The sequence below is a fragment of the Xiphophorus maculatus genome, chromosome 4 (assembly GCF_002775205.1).
Source record: "Xiphophorus maculatus strain JP 163 A chromosome 4, X_maculatus-5.0-male, whole genome shotgun sequence".
NCBI lineage: Eukaryota > Metazoa > Chordata > Actinopteri > Cyprinodontiformes > Poeciliidae > Xiphophorus > Xiphophorus maculatus.
The window spans coordinates 892,307-909,772 of NC_036446.1; the positions used below are offsets into that span (position 1 = coordinate 892,307).

A 17,466-nucleotide genomic window follows, 5' to 3' on the forward strand; every position below is an offset into this window, starting at 1 on the left:
AATTTCATCACAGCAACTTCAGCAACATGTTTATTTCCTATTTGAAATACATTTTTATTTTATTTTTAAATTGTTAAGATTTTTTTTATTTCAACTACTTTACTATTGTGTCCTTCTTTTAGTTTATCAGCTTAAATTTAATTATTCATAGCGTATTTTAAATTTAGTTATTGTGATACTATACTGTATATATGATACTGGATTGGAAATACACTAACACTCAGGACAAACTGAAAATGTTGTTAATAATTTAGATTTATTTACACTTCGTTTAAAATTTAATAATGTCAAACTTCATAACAATCTTAGGAGAGCCTGCTAACACTGTAATTTTAAATGTGGGCAGAGTTGAGAAGGAAAAAATATCCTAATAGAATGATTTATTATGAAGTTAAGTCAGAGCCAGACTGAGGTTATACAGGAAACTGGGCAGAATTTGATTTGAAAGCCCCCTCTCAGTTAATTAGTAATATTATTATAACTCTTAGAGTTTTTATTCTGTGAAGAGATAGGATTTTCCAGGAGGCTGAAGTGAGCAGCTGATCAGACCGATCCGCTTTAGATATAAGCTAACTTCAGCAACATTGTGGATAACCAGAAACATGAGAGGAATCACTCTCTGTTAACAAGAAGAAATCTTCAACAGAACCAGAACGACTGTCTGCTGGGATCAGGAGAAGAACTGAGTTTCTTCAATGAAAAGAAAAACAGAGACAACTCAAAGTTGATAGTAACACTGCTTTCAACCAAAGGTAGCTCTTTAAAATCCTTCACTGCTAGGGTAATTGCCTGAGACTATTATGTTATTTTAAGGTTATTTTGCTATAAAAGAACCTGAATAAAATTCCTGAAAGTCATTTATGGCAGGAGTGTCCCAAGTGTGGCCCGTGGGCCTTTTGCGTTCCTCTGAAGTATTTTGGGCGGCCCAAATGAAGCAAGTCTGGCCTGCAAGTTTAGGTTGTAGATGCAGACAGAAATTTTTCAGCATATTTTACAGATGAACAACATATTGTTAAGAAAATGTTAGGCACAGAAATATAGATTCCCATTTATAACAAAGTTTTTGCATTTATCTAGAAACATAAGTACTTACCTACTTTTTATCAGTAGCAAATATTATTTAATATGTAAGAAAATAACCCAAAAAATGAAGAAACTGTGGGCTTTCTTCATGTTTTGTGTCTACAATCATTTACATGTCTGCGTTCTCCAAAAATCCAAATATAACATTTAAATTGCTCAGTTTATTATCAAGCAGTTAAAATACAAATAGGCACCAAAAGTTTGTTTAAAAAATGTTATTAATATTTTAACAACTTTTAACAACTCATGACAAAAAGTTTGGACAGCTCTGAGTTATGCCCTTTGTTTGTCAACTCAAGATTATCATCAGGCTTTCTCCCATCCCTACAACAAAGCTATAAAGATAAAGTTTTAATATTCTACTTGTTTAGTGAAGCATCTGAAAGTCGCTGCAGTGATATTTTCTGACATGTTCCAGCTGCAGATCAGAGGAACATAGAGGAGTCCAGGAACCTTGACGTTTATCCTGGAGCGATGCCCAGAATCGGCCCCAGGAACCTGAACTGTGTGGGCGCTAAGACTCCACAGCGGGATTTCAGTGATTTCACCGTGTTTTCAGGCATGTGGGCTGCATCATGTGTGAAGAAGCAGCTGCCATGGAAACCACCTAAATACCTTCTCCCCTGACAGACCTTTGACCTTCTCCTGTCTGATGAAGATGATGCTGGAAGCTGATCTCCAAAAAACATCATTGAACATTATGTTTAATATGAATTTAATCTGGGTTCAAGAAAAGCATTAAAAAGGAATAAATACTACAGTTAATAATCTTCACTCTATTTATAATAGCTTTAATCAGATTTACTACAGTTTAATTAAATGTTGACATATTTATTTAATATAACAAGTATTTTTGTGTTTTATTTAATCCAATCATTTTTATTTTAACATGTTTATTTTGTTGCAAATCTATTAAACTCAGTTTACTTTTAGTTATTTGATCGATGCTTTAATTTCTTTATCTTAACTTAATGTATTTAATTTTGTTTTAGTACATTATGATATAATTTTCTGTATTTTGATGGTGACTTCTTGTATCATAATATTTGTTATTCAATATAACATGGTGTAAAAAAATGTCTTTATGATTAACTGAATTTACAGAAAATATTTGAACTTTTTTAGTCTAACAAATTTTTATTATTTCTGTAACTTTTCAATCTTAGAATATTTTTAATTATGTGGGCAATACAGTTTCATTTATTTTTATGAAATTGTATTTTCAAATATTTATCAGGTTGATAAATATATTTAGGATTTGTTATTTACGTACATATTTTACTTTTGTATGTCATATTTATAAAAATGAATTTAAATTAATTTCATTACTGCAGTTCAACTTGAACATACTCTAAGTTATTGTTGTCAAATTAATTACATTTCATTCAATGTTATTTTAATGCATTTTTGTTTTCTAATTAGATAAAGTTTTCAGCAAGATCACTGAATAAAATTTTACTTTAGTGTATTTAATTTGATTTAAGTATAAATTAATTTAGTTTTATCTTATTGCCTGTTATATTTTACTTAAAATAATTTGCTTACTCAATTACTGTTTTATTTTAACAGGGAGTATGTAATTTTTTCCCCACCAACTTTAGTCATTTTTCTATTTTATGTAAAGTTTTTTTGCACCTGCGGAAATACGTCACGCTTACGTCAGCGGTCGAAGTTGAATCGTTGACGCAGGCGGGCTCGTGGTGGCTGGAGGATTCGCGGGAAACGTCTAAAATCAAACCTGCGGAGCGTGAAGGAGCGCGGCGGGGCTTTTCCTTGAACCGCACGCGGCTCCCGGTCAGAGAGCGGCGGCTACCGTGCGCGCGCTGGTACGTAGGGGCCTCGCGGCGGCGGCGAAGGGAGAAGGAGGGGGGACGGAGCGGAAGAAATGGCGGAGCGGCCAGAGGACCTGAACCTTCCCAACGCGGTGATCACCCGCATCATCAAGGAGGCGGTGAGTGGGAGCCGAGCACCGGGACCAGGAGGGGAGGTTTCCAGCAGGTCAGGCTGGCCTGACGGGAGAGCGGGTTTATTTCCAGAGCGGTCCCGGTTCTGGTCAGTTTTGGTTCGGGATGTTTCCTAACATGACCAGAACCAAAACTGTCTTCTCTACCAGAGAACCGAGAAGCTCCGCTGCTTGATTTCATCTCATGAAAATAAAAAACGGCCAACTTCTGTATAACCCAACAGGTTTTACCTGGGGTCAGAGGTCACAGATTCTGAGATAATTTCTCCAACAGTAAAAAGTAATGGATTTGAGTAGAAGTTAAAAAACTGTATTTATCTCAGAGACATATTAAATGCTGTCATAACTCATATCATTCAGTTATCTTCAGAGAGTCGTGATGTAAGGATCTCCAGTAGCAGTCAGCCACGAGTGTTTTAGGCTTCTGACTGAAGACTGCTGCCGACTAGCAGATCAATATCCACGTTGCTTGAACATTTGAGATGCTAACTAGCTGCTCCCAGTTGAAAAACACCTTGTTGCCATGATTACACCTCATAACTACAGTCTGAAAGGTAATAGAAATACTCAAAAAGGAGCTAAAGTAAATTCACAGCAAAAAGAAAGGATTCAACAAAAACAAAACAATCAGAACCAGTGGAGCAGTTTCAACAGGCTGCCACCAGTAGGCGCTGTTCTAGAAAGCTCGATTTAAGTGATTCGGGTTTAATTTGAACTCTGTTCTGACATCAGCCAAACTTCTGATCCGACCAGCGTCTATAAACAGCTGCTGACTGATACCAGACCCGGTGACGTGTAAACAGAACCAGTAAAAAATGGCGACTGTAACCAGGGCTAGCAGTGATTCTATCCACGGTGAATCTCTGTTTTTATTGTTTTGGACCCCAAACCAGTTCAGGTTTACGTGGTTCTGGACCGAAGACCAAAATAATGCCTGCTTTAAACTCATTTCCCAGTCTGGTGACAAAGTTTTTTTTCTGTTTCATTTGAATAATTAATTGATGGTAACTGGACGGGGACCAGTTAAAGCTCAGTGAGGATTTTCACGCTGACACATCAACGTGCGAATGTTTTTCCTGCTGATGGGAGTGAAAAGAGCAGTTGTGAGCCAGCTTGTGTTTCCTGACCAGACGTGTGTTTAGAGATAACTCCTCCGCACCGTTTGTTCCTCGCAGCTCCCAGATGGGGTGAACGTGTCCAAAGAGGCCCGGCGCGCCATCTCCCAGGCGGCCAGCGTCTTCGTGCTGTATGCAACCTCCTGGTGGGTTTTTAACACGCTGCAGGGACCGGCGCGGCGCTCGTCAAGCTAAGCGTTTCTCTCCTGGTTTCAGCGCCAATAACTTTGCCATGAAGGCCAAGAGGAAGACGCTTAACGCAGGAGACGTGCTGGCGGCCATGGAGGAGATGGAGTTCGAGCGATTCCTGGAGCCGCTGCGGGACGCTCTGGAAGGTAAGGACACGTCCACGCTGCGTCCACCTGCGTCCCGACGCGTCCTCTCTGCTCTGATTCAGACAGTGCCGACAAGAATGATGCACCAAAACACAGAAATACAAATACAACAAAAAAATGATTCAAACACAGGAAACAGAAGCAAAATGGAGATCACTGCAAACTTGACAAACAAAACAAAGTCCTCCAGGTCACTGAGTGGAGTCTGGGTCCGTAATAGCACCTACATAAATATGCTACACAAAAATTATGGAAGCACAGGAATGAAAACAAAAGGGAAAACACTGCAAATATAAAACACTGCAAACTAATTTCTCAAAATAGAATTCCTCCAGGCCACTAGAGGGAGTCTGGGTCAGTAATATTACCTTTGTAATTATGCTGCTACTCTATCATATTGCCAAATATATGAAGTAACGCATCTTTTCTGTGTTCCTCCAACTGTCTGGTCTCTTGCTGTTCGGCTCCCCCTACTGGTCTGGAGAACTTTGTTTTCAGTTTGCATCATTTTCCTCTTTTTTCCTGCAGTTGCTGCATTTAAATGTTTTGCATCACCCATGTGTTTGCTGCGCTTGTACATCCGTCCGCAACGGAAGTTGTTCCTTCCCCTCTACTGTCCATCCTGCTTTGCTTTCTTGTCCTTCCTTCACTGTCTCCGTCCTTTCCTAGTCTTTTCTTCTTTGTCCTTCAGCCGTCCACTTCCCTGCATGTCCCTCTGTCCTTCCTGTCTTCCATCCTTACCGTTTCCTCCTTTCCTCCTTGTTTTGTGTCCAATGTTTCTCTTCCTGTCCTGAGGTTTAGACATGAAGCGATGATGGACCTACTAACTAAGACTATGGTAGTGGCAGCAGCATGCTGTGGGAATGAGGTCTGACCCATCTGGTTTGTTTTCAGTGTACAAGAAAGACCAGAGGGGGAGGAAGGAGGTGAGCGAACAGAAACGCAGAGACAAGGAGAGGAAGGCCGACTCCGAGAACGAGAAGAGCAGAGAGGAAGAGGAGGAGGAAGAGGAGGAGCAGCAGCACATGGAGGAGGAGCCTGAGGAGGAAGCTGAGGAAGAGGAGGAGGACAACTGACCGTCCAACAGACCCGCTCGGTTCTGATCCGGTTCAGCCTCTTCAAGCATTTTAACAGGAAAGCTTCAGCTGGACAACTCCAGACCCTGGACTGGAATTACCCAGATCCCGGACTGGAGTCATTCTCCATTTTTTCCATATTGGTCAGGAATACAACGTTAAAGGATCCGGGCCGCCAAGCTGGAGCGGTTCTGATGTTCTCCATGCGGGTCGGAATCGTAGTTTTCATGTTTGTATTTTTGTAAACTTGTTTGAAATATTTCAATAAATGTTTTGTATAAAACTGAAACCAGGATGTTTTATTCCACTGCAGGCTTAAAATGCAGCAACCACAGAACCAGTTCTCCATAGAATAGTCAGGATTTTATTTTGAAAATTCATTTCAGATGTAAAATATCTCACCTAAATTTGGCTTTTATTTTGTGGAGAACGTTAACATTAATTTGAACATGTAGTTTTAAACTTTTAAGTGAAAAAAGTTAAGCTTTTATTCTGAAATTTTAAAAGGTCAAAGTAATCCTGTGTGTAACTGAACTGCTGTGCAACATGAAGGCTTTTATTTTAGAGTACATTTAGGTATTCATTTAACTTCAGTCCCAGTGTATGGAGGACTGATGCTGCCAAAATTGACGAGAAAATAAAAATAGCATAATTCACCTTCTTCCCCTCGTGATTAAATGTTAATATTTTATTTCCTTAATTCGTCTGTTTTGACAGCATCAGTCCTCCATATAAAGAGTCTACATTTAGGCATTCCTTATTGCTAGATATAAAAGCAGCTGCAGAGTTCAGACAGTTAACTGGCTCTTCCCAGAACACTGAGCAGCATCAAACTAGAAAGTTCAGTGGAAGGAGAAAGTACTGTAGAAACAGGGATGACAGAACCCTTGAATGTTGAACACCAAAGTGATTTATGTACCTCACTCTGATGCCTCAGTTTTTCCTTCCACTCAACTACAGTCACTCTGAACTCCCTGGTTTAGTAAGAGTCGTTCTCTTTTTTAAAACTTTAGCTAAGCACCAACAGGTTTTTACGAGTTTGATTTCTGCGTTTAGTCACTGAAATTGAAGTTCAATCTATGTTCAATTTATACTTCAGTCTTGGAGGCCCGGTTCAGAACCAGAACCAGGTTAACGGACCTTCTGAACATCACCGACAGAACCCAGCAGCTCGGTTTCAACACATTTTATTCCAGAACCGCCATCTTTACTCTGACGGACATTCCATTTTCCCACTGTTGATGTCATCGATGACATCATGAGGGGCGTGGCCATCGATGGTGCAGCCGACTGATTGAGCCGTGCCCAGGATCTCCTTGATGGTTCCTGAAGAAAAACAGAACCACGAGTCCCATCAGAGCCCGAACCATCCAGAACCGAACCAATCAGAACAGATTTCTGGTTTGTTCCGGGCTTTTCGGCACAGAGCGGTCCACGGCACGGGCCGCCCTGTTTCCTAAAGCCGGGTCGCTCTGAGCCTCCACTGGACTGAACTCGGCCACCGGGTCAGACTGGTCCAGTGGCGGGAGGCTGTGGGGGCGGGGCTAGAGCATGGGGGCGGGCCTCACCTGAGAGCTCTCTGGCGATGGAGCGCGGCCTCATGACCCGGGCGATGCCAACAATCTCATCGAACGTGACGCTGCCGCTGTGTTTGACTGGAAGAAGCAGAAACAGATTCAACATGGCGGCCCAACAGGAAGTCCCTTCCTCCCCAACAGGAAGTCACTTACTGTTCTTGACCTTCTTCCTGTCGCGAGGCGGCTCCTTCAGCGCTTTGATGATCAGAGCGGAAGCCGAGGGAACCACCTCGATCTGAAGAGAGACAGAACCCGATCAGAACCAGCAGGTTTAATAACTGGATCAGCACCAGATCAGAACAGTTTCAGATAAACGGGTCGTCCAGAACCTTCTCTGACTCTCAAGACCAATCAGAAAGTCCCAGTTGGACCAAGACGATTCTGAGACAAGAAAAACCCGACAGACTTTCTAAACAAAGAGTCGGATTACACAGAATGCCACCTAATCCCCCAAACCAGAACCGCTTCAGAACCTGGAGAGGTTCTGGACTCGGATTCATGCTCTCTGGAACTTTAGGATCTCGGCTCAAACCAATTCATTTAATGTTCTGGTATTGGCAGAGAAAAGGTTCTGGAGGGAAACCAGGCCGAGTTCTGTTGTGTTGGACGCACAGCGGCCTGCCGGTTCTGGATGGTCAGCTTCACGGTGATCCTCAGGCCCTTCCAGTCTCCGGTTGCCTTGGCGATGTCGTCACCAACTTTCTTTGGAGACTGAAGAGGAGAAGAAAAATGGACCGGGTTAAAACCCAATGGGTCAGGATGCGGTTCCAACAAAACCCGGTCCGGTTGGTGTTCCGGGCTTTTCGGCACAGAGCGGTCCACGACGCGGGCCGCCCTGTTTCCTAAAGCCGGGTTGCTCTCAGCCTCCACTGGACTGAACTCGGCCACCGGGTCGGACCGGTCCAGTGGCGGGAGGCTGGGTCGGGCTCAACGGTTCTGAGTTCTGATACTCACCAGACCCAAAGGTCCGATTTTAGGAGCCAGAGCAGAGGTGGCGCCGACTTCCCCTCCTGTGCACCTCATGTAGACTAAAAGACAGGAAACAGAATCGGGTTGAAACAAACGGTCCAGTACCGGGTCCAGCTGGTAGAGAACAGAGGCAGTTGCTATGGCAACCAGCTTAACTCAGACTAGGATGAGTAAACAATGCGCTTGGCATTAAAATGAAGGTTCTGAAGGACGGGAATCTGTTCAGCGATGATCCGTTTATTTTTACCCAGATTAATGCATCATATTCACTAGACCTCATATTGGAGACATCTTCTCTACAGACGGCCATGTTTGTTGATGGGTCACCGAGGGAAACATCTTGATAAATAAATTTAACCCCTCAGACCGAAACCTTCACTGATTAAACTGTTTCCTATTTTTGTTTCCATGGCAGAAACTTTAAATGTTGCATTTATTTTAAAATATGATTGAACAAAGTAATTTATCCCAACACCAGAACCTCTGGAGATTTGTAGTGAGGCAAAAATAGATATTAAAAATTAAACACCAATAGCCAAGTGAATTTTGGGTTTTTACATGATAAAGGATTCAAAGTCAGGTAAAAAAAAATTATTACTAAGTTTCAACCTTCTGAATGTTTCACATCCAAGAAACCTTAAAAACATTAAAGTCAACAACAAAGAGAGGAAGTTTTCAACCATTTTATCTCAGTTTGGTTTAGGCAAATAAACGATGTGGATAGTAGTTGGTTACATTTACTTGAGTCTCTTTTTGGTTAGAGAAAAAAGGAAAACGTAGTTCTACTTCACAGTACTTTTTACTTGAGTTACATTGTAAAGCATTGCTACTTCTTGCTTCAGTACAATTTCTAGATCCTTTACCCACTGCAGGTAACTTCCATGACTTATTGTTTTTTTCAGAAAAATGAACCTGAAAAAAACAAACCTACAGATTATGCAGAAGTGAGCGCTCTCGTTTCTAAACCAGCTTTGTTGTTCTGTTATTTTCTATTGAGACATTTGGAGACAAACTAAAACTGTAAACACTACATACAGTCACTGAGGTACCTTACCCTGTTCTAACATTTATTAAACATTACCTACTGTAATCATTAGTTTTACACAGAAAACATTTTATTGTGCTCGTTTCTGTCTGGAATTGATGTTTTTTATATGGCAGTGGATGATTATTTTATTTTTAATGGTTTCGTTCTATATAAAACTTTTATATAGAACTTTTTCTGTCAAATAAAACGCTTACAAACTTAATTAAAAAAACTATTAAATACCCCTTAAGAAAGTAAGTCAGCGCTCAAGCTAGCTGACAGCAATTAGCCTAGAGGCTAACATTAGCATTAGCTAGATGGTTACCCTGCACGTGGAGCGGTAGCTCGTCCTATAATTTTACATGACTACTGCCTCACATCCACCCAACACACTCTTTACTTCATCGCATGAAAACACACACACACACACTCACTCATCCTCCAGGCGTTCCAGCCCGGATCTGGTGTTCAGTCTTTACCGTTTTCAGCGCTCGGCCCGCGGGCCACCGGGCGCGCGGGTAGCCGGCTAACAGCGGCTCCATCTCTGCTGTGAGAACCACGTCAGCGTTTATTACCCAGAAAACATACCGATTTTGATTTCGTTGGGGTCGAATTTGGGCGGCATGTTGCAGTAGTGGAGGTTGAGCTCAGTTCAGCTTCGTTGGTGAGGGTGTCGGATGAACCCGGCTTCGGGACGACCGATAACTGTTGCACCTTCACCGCTAAAGGGGTAAAGAAAGGCCGAGAGGAGGCTGCGATGGAGTTTATAGCTCTACCAAATCCCGCGAGACTTCCAGCTACAGTGACGAGATTATGATCCTCCCTTGAGTTCTTCATGTTTTCCTTATTTTTTAACATTGCTCGTACACACATTTTAAAAGTATGAAAACTGTTTTTTGGCCTGGATGAAAAATGTAAAGATCTTTTGTTTAATTTCACACAATAGAAGGGCAACATTAGGTACATTGTTAATCACCACGTTTGTAAACATTTCAAAATTCAATCTTGTCAGTTGTGTAAGAAGTATAGAATAGAATAGGATAGAATAGAATAGAATAAAATTACTTTATTCATCCCAGCAGGGAAATTATTTCGCAGTTACAGCAGCATAGAGACAAAGACAAGACACACAACAACCACCACTGAGTAGCAATGTAGACAAAATAAAATAAGAATAAAATATGACATGCTTTCAATATAAAAAGCAGCTTAGAGCAGTCCTTGCAAAGATTCAAAAAGTGCAGATACAGTATTTATATGTAAATATATGTACAGCAGTGTGCCACAGTGCATTGCGCAAAATCGGACTGATTAGTGCAGAACAATGATTTAGCTTTTATTGTACAGTGAGATGGCATGTGGCAGGAAGGATTTCCTGTATCTGTCCCTACGACAGCGGAGCTGGAGCAGCCTATGTGAGAAGGTGCTCCGCTGTCTGTCCACTATGTGGTGGAGAGGCTGCTGTTTATTGTCCATCATAGACAGAACCTTCTTCAGTGTCCTCCTCTCCACCACAGTTTCCAGGGACTCCAGCCTTAGTCCCAGTACAGAGCCAGCTTTCCTGATGATTTTGTCCAGTCTATTAGAGTCGCTGGCTCTGATGCTGCTTCCCCAACACACAGCAGCAAAGAAGATGGCGCCGGCAACAACACTGTGATAAAAGGTCTCCAGCATCTTGCTGCACACATTGAAGGATCTCAGCTTCCTTAAAAAATAGAGTCTGCTCATCCCCTTCCTGCACACAGCGTCAGTGTTAGATGCCCAGTCCAGTCTGTTGCCGATTACAACTCCCAGGTATTTGTAATCCTCCACCTCCTCCACCACTTCCCCTTTGACCTTTAGTGGCCGTGAAGGTATCTTCTTCCTTCTGAAGTCAATCACCATCTCTCTGGTCTTACTAATGTTGAGCCTCAGGTGATTCTGCTCAGACCACTCCACAAAGCCGTCCACCAGTGTCCTGTACTCCCCCTCCCCTCCATCCCCTATACACCTTTGTTAGGAGGTATTCACCTCCTAACAAATTTCTTGTTTTTACTTTTTGTTCCACTTGTTCTAGATCATCAAACTAGTTAAATATCAGACAAAGAAAAATAGAAAATACAGTTTTCAAGTAATGATTTTATTAATCATGGGAAAAAATTTTACCCAAACCAATCTGAGTCTATCATGGATGATGGATGGATGATGGATGGATGGATGGATGGATGGATGGATGGATGATGGATGGATGGATGGATGGATGGATGGATGATGGATGGATGGATGGATGGATGGATGGATGGATGATGGATGGATGGATGGATGGATGATGGATGGTGGATGGATGGATGATGATGGATGGATGGATGGATGATGGATGGTGGATGGATGGATGGTGGATGGATGGATGGATGGATGATGGATGGCTGGATGGATGATGGATGGATGGATGATGATGGATGATGGATGGATGATGGATGGATGGATGAATGGATGGATGGATGGATGGATGATGGATGTTGGATGGATGGATGGATGGATGGATGATGGATGGATGGATGGATGGATGGATGGATGATGGATGGTGGATGGATGATGGATGGATGGTGGATGGATGATGGATGGATGGATGATGAATGGATGGATGGATGGATGGATGATGGATGGTGGATGGATGGATGGATGGATGATGGATGGCTGGATGGATGATGGATGGATGGATGGATGATGATGGATGATGGATGAATGGATGGATGGATGATGGATGGTGGATAGATGATGGATGGATGGTGGATGGATGATGGATGAATGGATGGATGGATGAATGGATGGATGGATGGATGGATGGATGGATGGATGATGGATAGATGGATGGATGATGAATGGATGATGGATGGATGGTGGATGATGGATGGATGATGAATGGATGATGGATGGATGGTGGATGATGGATGGATGATGGATGGATGATGAATGGATGATGGATGGATGAGTGTCCTGCTATCCAATAGGATTTAAACCAGTCGTCGTCAGAACCAGCCAGTCAGCAGCTCTTCCAGCCTGTTCATGTAGGCTGAGTTTCCTGGATGCTGATTGGTCGGTTTGTCTGGTTTCCAGCTGTTTCCTGCGCTGTGTGGGCCGCCTGCCTCCCCTGCAGCAGGTAGCGACCCGCCGGGTCGGTTCCGTCCCGCTCCGGGCCTCCCGTCCTCCCGTCCTGTTTGAGTCAGAGCCGCTACAGGAATAGCTCCAGAACAGGAGAGGGAGTAAGTGGGTGAGAAGCAGAGATCAGCGCTGTTTAATATGCATGATGAAAATGTGTGAGGACGGTCAGAATCTCACAACTCCTACTCTGTGTTTTCAGAAAGCCTCAGCTTTCAAATATCACAGCTGAATAATCTGTTTGGTGCAGATCTGTAAGCTGATTTCAGGGTTATGTGACCTTTGGTGAGGAAAGAGCTCAGCGCTAAGATTGGTAGGATTGGTTTCAGAAAGAAATGCTGATAAAAACCATAACGCAACAGCAAACAGGATGAACTGCTGTTTCATCTCTGCAGACAGAGAGAGAGAGAGACAGACAGATAGAGAGAGACAGACAGAGAGAGGGAGCTGCATGTTGGAGCAGACAGGAACTGGGCCGAACATTTTTAGCGTCTGACCTGCAGGGAGGATCCAAACTGGTTCAGCTCAGAAAACACGAGGAAATCTGATGATGGAGATGGAGAACCTGGAATGTGGTGGTTCATCATTGTTCCCAGTTCCCGGAGCAAACTGGATTTTCAGAGGAAAAATTTCAATAATCCAACAGCAAAGATTAAAAAGGGAACATGGGCCTGAAAAAAATCATAATACAAACCGTTAATCTGAAGATTTAGGAGAGTTTAAACGAGGCTTGTTAGGAAGAAAAGCCCGCAGCATCACAGATCCACCACCATACGTTATAGTTTCCACCCTGAGTCTCCACAGGTCTAGTCAAAGTCCCTGGAGAGCTCTGCATCTTTGATGGTATCAACCTGTTTCCCAAACAGCAGGTTGGCGTGTTGATGAAACCTCCTGGTTGTCATGGAAACGTCAAGACGTCGCTACAAAAGCTTCCAATAACACAAAAAAGTTTCTATTCTTAGTCACGTTTTTGTAAAAATAATTGCTAAAGAATCTGAAAAGATGCTAAAAGTCGCAACATTAGCAATGGAGGTTCCTTCATCCTTCAACCCAGAATGGGTTCAGAGGTCATCTGACCTCCCACCACCCGTAAGCCACGCCCCCAGCGTCTGCTGGCTCCGCCCACTTTAGTGGGCGTGTCATCCGACCCCCACCCCTCGTAAGCCACGCCCCCAGCGCCTGCTGGCTCCGCCCACTTTAGTGGGCATGTCAGAAAGAGATCAAGTGATCCAACTTAAATAGATTTCATTAACCAAATAAAGTTCATCCAAGTTAATTTATACATTTTTAAGTTGCTAACTAAATAAAAACTTCACTTAATTCCTTTGTGGCAAATTAAAATAACCTTTTTAAGTTGGTGCTCCATTCTTTTTTTTTTTAGTGTAGAAAGCATTTTTTCTACTTAAACCTTTTCAGGGCTTTATGATGAACTGATTAGGTAAAAACTGGAATCTGTACAGTAATAATATTTAACGTAAAATATTGAGGTGTGAGGAGAAGAACAGCGTGAACATCAGGATGTTTTCTGGTCTGAATCAGACAGAGCAGCAGGAGGATTTATAGATTTCATTTTGATCTGGATTATTTCAGATGAAGCCAGGTATCAGAATCCTGACATCATGTCTGGATTTAAACTGAGTTTTGCTTTATTCACTTATAAAGTTTTAGTTTTTTACAGTGCATTGAGTGAGTTTGACTGAACATAAAGCTGTTAGATAAAGAGCAGTATTCATCTGCAGATATGAATGTTTTTAAGATCATTATAAAAATAGACTAAAACGTTAAACAAGATCGTTTGCTGTGAGGATGAATGAAGTGAAGAATGAGCGATGAACACATGAATTAATCCAGTTTTACACACACAGATGCTGAATGACTCCAATCAGGATTTTATTTTACAGGATGGAGCAAAGATTAAAAATGGCCGACAGGAATCTGATTCAAAGATGGTTTGTCCTCCTGGACTGGAAGCTGTTAGCGGAGACGGAGAGGGTTGTGTGTGTGTGTGTGTGTGTGTGTGTGTGTGTGTGTGTGTGTGTGTGTGTGTGTGTGTGTGTGTGTGTGGGTGGAGGGGGATTGTTTCTCCTGATTGGAGAATCTGAGGAAAAAGGTCAAGTAGCAACAGAGAGGAAATCCAATCAGTCCTACAGACCTGAACAGATGAGCCGTCAGGCTGAGCGAGCCGCCGATCTGTCTCTGTGGGGACATTGGGGGACAAAGGGGACATTGGGGGATGGTCTGACTTATTATTTAATTCACTGAAACTTGAATTTTTTTTTTCTCTGTTTAAAAGTTTTTATCAGCCAAATGTTCACAGAACCAAAAATATTCAGACCTTTAAAACATTCAACGTGTCATTCTGAACCACTTCTTGTTGATCCTCGAGGTTTGCAGAGGACAACATGATGAGTTTATGTAGGACAGACGTGTCCAGCTGTGAAGGACAGGTGTCCCACAGGTGTTCCTGCACATTGTAATCAGTGTTGGGTCATCAACGTTCCTCTGCTGAGGCAGACAGCGCACTGAGGAGCTGATTGGTCCGTTTAAAGCTGCAGCGTCTCTGTCGGGGTCTCTGATTGGCCGAGTGATGAAGCTGATTTAAAGTGAAGACTGCGAGAAAAAATAACGATGAACGGAGAGGAAGAAAGGTTCTGGGGTTTTATCAGAACACATCTTCAGGTAGGAAGAGACACAGGAAGACAACTGGAGACACAGGAAGACACCTGGAGACACAGGAAGACACCTGGAGACAGATAACCTTGGACTCTGTCATAGCAAATCGACCTAGCATGTTTCTGGACCCGGTTGTCCATCAGTACCTTGAGGATCTGGAGGCCAGGCAGCTCTGCCCTGAAGCCCCAGGCTGGGATTCAAACCCAGAACCTTCTTGCTCCGAGGCGGCTGGGTTCCAGTGGGTTCCACCGGGTTCCAGTGGGTTCCACCGGGTTCCAGCCTCCACATGTCTCCTTCTAGTTGGTAAATTGCAGTCACATCATCAGATTCTTTAAGACCAGCGCTGTTTGTGACACACTGGTTCTTTCATTTCTCTCCAGGTGTCATCACCTGCATGAGTCCTGTTACTATGGTAACCTCCATGTCAAAGAAACACAGGCACTGGATTGTTTCCTTCTGCTGAATCTCAGCTTTAAGCCACACCCAGCAGGCGGCGAGTATTTCATGCTAATGAACGTCTGAAAGACGCCTGCTGCTGGGGTAGGACTGTCCCTTTAAATGCAGCTTCTGGTGGGAAGTTTCAAAGTTTCACCTGCAAACATTCAGCATTTCACTAGATGTGTCCGTGTGGCTCAGGTCACGAGGTCAGCATCTTTCTCCTGATTGGTCCGTTCAGTGTGAGGTCAGCATGTGGCTCAGCCTGCCTTTCTCCTCCGGCTGAGTTTCTGAAAGCTGTTTCTGTTCTGCTCTCCTCCATCGATCCTCACGCCGATCCGATTGGAGCCGAACAGATGCATGATGGGAAAGCTGCTCTGGGGCTGACAGAGATAAATGAGTCAGAAACAACAAGGACAGAATGTTCTGGAGCTTTTAGAGTTTGTTTGCTCTGCAGCCTCCAGACCAGACCAGAACCGAGGTTCTGATGGTCCACTGGGTCCGGCCAAGAATGAATGAATGAATGAATGAATGAATCCATCCATCCATCCATCCATCCATCCATCCATCCATCCATCCATCCATCCATCCATCCATCCATCCATTATAAAACATCGTCAGTTTTTAAGTCTTATCACAGACTCTCTGCTAGACTTTGACTAGGCCATTCATAAACATAATATAAGTAAAAGCTGTTGGTCTTCTGGTTTCTTTTCCATAAAAACAGATTCAAAGAGAGAATGACTCAGACTCAGCCATATCTTCCTAATGATTCTGTTTAAAGATGGCGGCACCGATGATGTACCCGGGCCTCCATGGTTCCGCTGGATCCTTCTGGATCCACTCCGGCTCTGGTTCTGGATCAGACTCTTATTGAACTGAATTCCCCTCTGTTGCCTGCAGCAGTAACGGAACACCTGAGCTGTTTAATGGGATTGCTGGGAGCGTTTCCGTGCTCTTTTCTTCTTGGATGAGAAACGGGACACCGAGAGGAAGCTCAACAAAGGCTGACCGGCTAATGAGGCCCGGCTCCAGCAGCCGTAATGAAGCCGCTTTCTGCCGCAGAGGGCCTGATAAGGCCGACAGTTAATTAATGCGTGTTAGAGAGCTGTTTGTGTTGCGTTCAGGGCCGTCCGTTGCCCCGCTGCACGTCTCCCCAGGCGAGCCTCAGCTTCCCAGGGAGTTTGGTTTAATTTCTGCTGTCAGAGCCGGTGAACCGCGGAAACCTTGAGCAGCGCTGCTCTGATAGAAACCTGTTAGGTCTCATCTGTAATCAGCCCAGCCTGCAGGATGAAAAGGCAGGACGTGCTGCGGGTCTGGAGGGTCCCATAAATATTTATCTACCATCTCCCAAGAGGTTCAAGCGGCCGCCGCCTTTTCTCCTCCCAGGATTATCATGTAATCCCTCATATTCAATCAGCCTGCAAGGTCAAAGGTCGTTTCATCCCAAGAGTGGATGAAGCGCTTTGTGTTTTAATGTGGAGTTAATGAGACTGAGGATGAGGAGCTGCTCATCTTCCTCCTCCAGACTGAACAGAACCCGACAGGAGGACACGGGAAGGTTATGGTAAAAAATGAGCAGCAATAAGGAAGACAAATAAATAAAGGTTTATTAAAAAGCAAACAAACATGTTTTACCATGTTATTCATTCATTTACAAATGTCTCAAAATGTTTAGTTGAAGCTAATTATTTAGTTGTCAAGCTAAATATGTAGCTAGAGAACAAAATATTCAGATTGTAGTTAGCTTGATGCTAACTAGTTAGCAAGCTGAATATGTAGATGAAGCTAAATATTTAGATTGAAACTAGTTAAGCTTCAAACTACATATTCAGTTTGCTAACTAAGCATTTACATATTTAGCTTGCTAACTAGTTAGCCTCAAACATTAGCTTCAATGTACAGCTAATAGTAAGTTTTTGCCTAGCTAATTAGCAAGCTAAATAAGTAGTATATAAGCTAAATATTTAGTTGGCATACTAAGATAGCAACTTAGCTGCTAAGGTAAACATTTGGCCTACAAGCTAAACCCCAACAAATCAAACATTTAAAGAGTAGCAGGAAGAATCTGATTC

At 42.9% G+C, this 17,466-nt stretch overlaps 2 protein-coding genes and 2 non-coding genes across 5 annotated transcripts; 1 reads left to right on the plus strand and 3 right to left on the minus strand.

Annotated features, from left to right (window-relative positions):
• The first annotated feature begins 2,740 nt into the window (after nucleotides 1-2,740).
• pole3 (DNA polymerase epsilon 3, accessory subunit) lies at nucleotides 2,741-5,857 on the plus strand. Its single transcript, XM_005809486.3, has 4 exons — nucleotides 2,741-3,034; nucleotides 4,222-4,307; nucleotides 4,378-4,496; nucleotides 5,391-5,857. Exons 1-4 carry the CDS (start codon nucleotides 2,969-2,971, stop codon nucleotides 5,570-5,572), a joined length of 453 nt encoding a protein of 150 aa, XP_005809543.1. The 5' UTR covers nucleotides 2,741-2,968; the 3' UTR covers nucleotides 5,573-5,857.
• Nucleotides 5,858-6,743: 886 nt separating this feature from the next.
• Nucleotides 6,744-9,895, minus strand: rpl12 (ribosomal protein L12). Of its 2 annotated transcripts, none has more exons than XM_005809487.2 (6): nucleotides 9,734-9,895; nucleotides 8,104-8,177; nucleotides 7,762-7,860; nucleotides 7,303-7,384; nucleotides 7,141-7,227; nucleotides 6,744-6,898 (listed from the first exon to the last, which is right to left on the minus strand). In XM_005809487.2, the coding sequence occupies exons 1-6, from the start codon at nucleotides 9,768-9,770 to the stop codon at nucleotides 6,780-6,782; spliced, it is 498 nt and encodes a 165-aa protein (XP_005809544.1). In that variant the 5' UTR covers nucleotides 9,771-9,895; the 3' UTR covers nucleotides 6,744-6,779. The 2 variants fall into 2 exon arrangements, with proteins under 2 accessions (XP_005809544.1, XP_005809545.1); XM_005809488.2 differs by having other exon boundaries at nucleotides 9,625-9,894.
• Nucleotides 6,974-7,099, minus strand: LOC111608481. The gene has a single exon (XR_002752692.1). It is a non-coding gene; the product is annotated as a small nucleolar RNA SNORA65 (small nucleolar RNA).
• On the minus strand, nucleotides 7,937-8,062 carry LOC111608482. Its single transcript, XR_002752693.1, has one exon. It is a non-coding gene; the product is annotated as a small nucleolar RNA SNORA65 (small nucleolar RNA).
• Nucleotides 9,896-17,466: the final 7,571 nt, after the last annotated feature.

Excerpts from the sequence above, each read along its gene's own strand:
- pole3 (XM_005809486.3), top strand. The coding sequence starts at position 2,969 with ATGGCGGAGCGGCCAGAGGACCTGAACCTTCCCAACGCGGTGATCACC. Across the intron at positions 3,035-4,221 it reads CCCGCATCATCAAGGAGGCG|CTCCCAGATGGGGTGAACGT; the intron begins GTGAGTGGGAGC and ends TGTTCCTCGCAG. Across the intron at positions 4,308-4,377 it reads GTGCTGTATGCAACCTCCTG|CGCCAATAACTTTGCCATGA; the intron begins GTGGGTTTTTAA and ends TCCTGGTTTCAG.
- rpl12 (XM_005809487.2), bottom strand. The coding sequence starts at position 9,770 with ATGCCGCCCAAATTCGACCCCAACGAAATCAAAATCG. Across the intron at positions 8,178-9,733 it reads CCCCAACGAAATCAAAATCG|TCTACATGAGGTGCACAGGA; the intron begins GTATGTTTTCTG and ends CCTGTCTTTTAG. Across the intron at positions 7,385-7,761 it reads TCCAGAACCGGCAGGCCGCT|ATCGAGGTGGTTCCCTCGGC; the intron begins GTGCGTCCAACA and ends GTCTCTCTTCAG.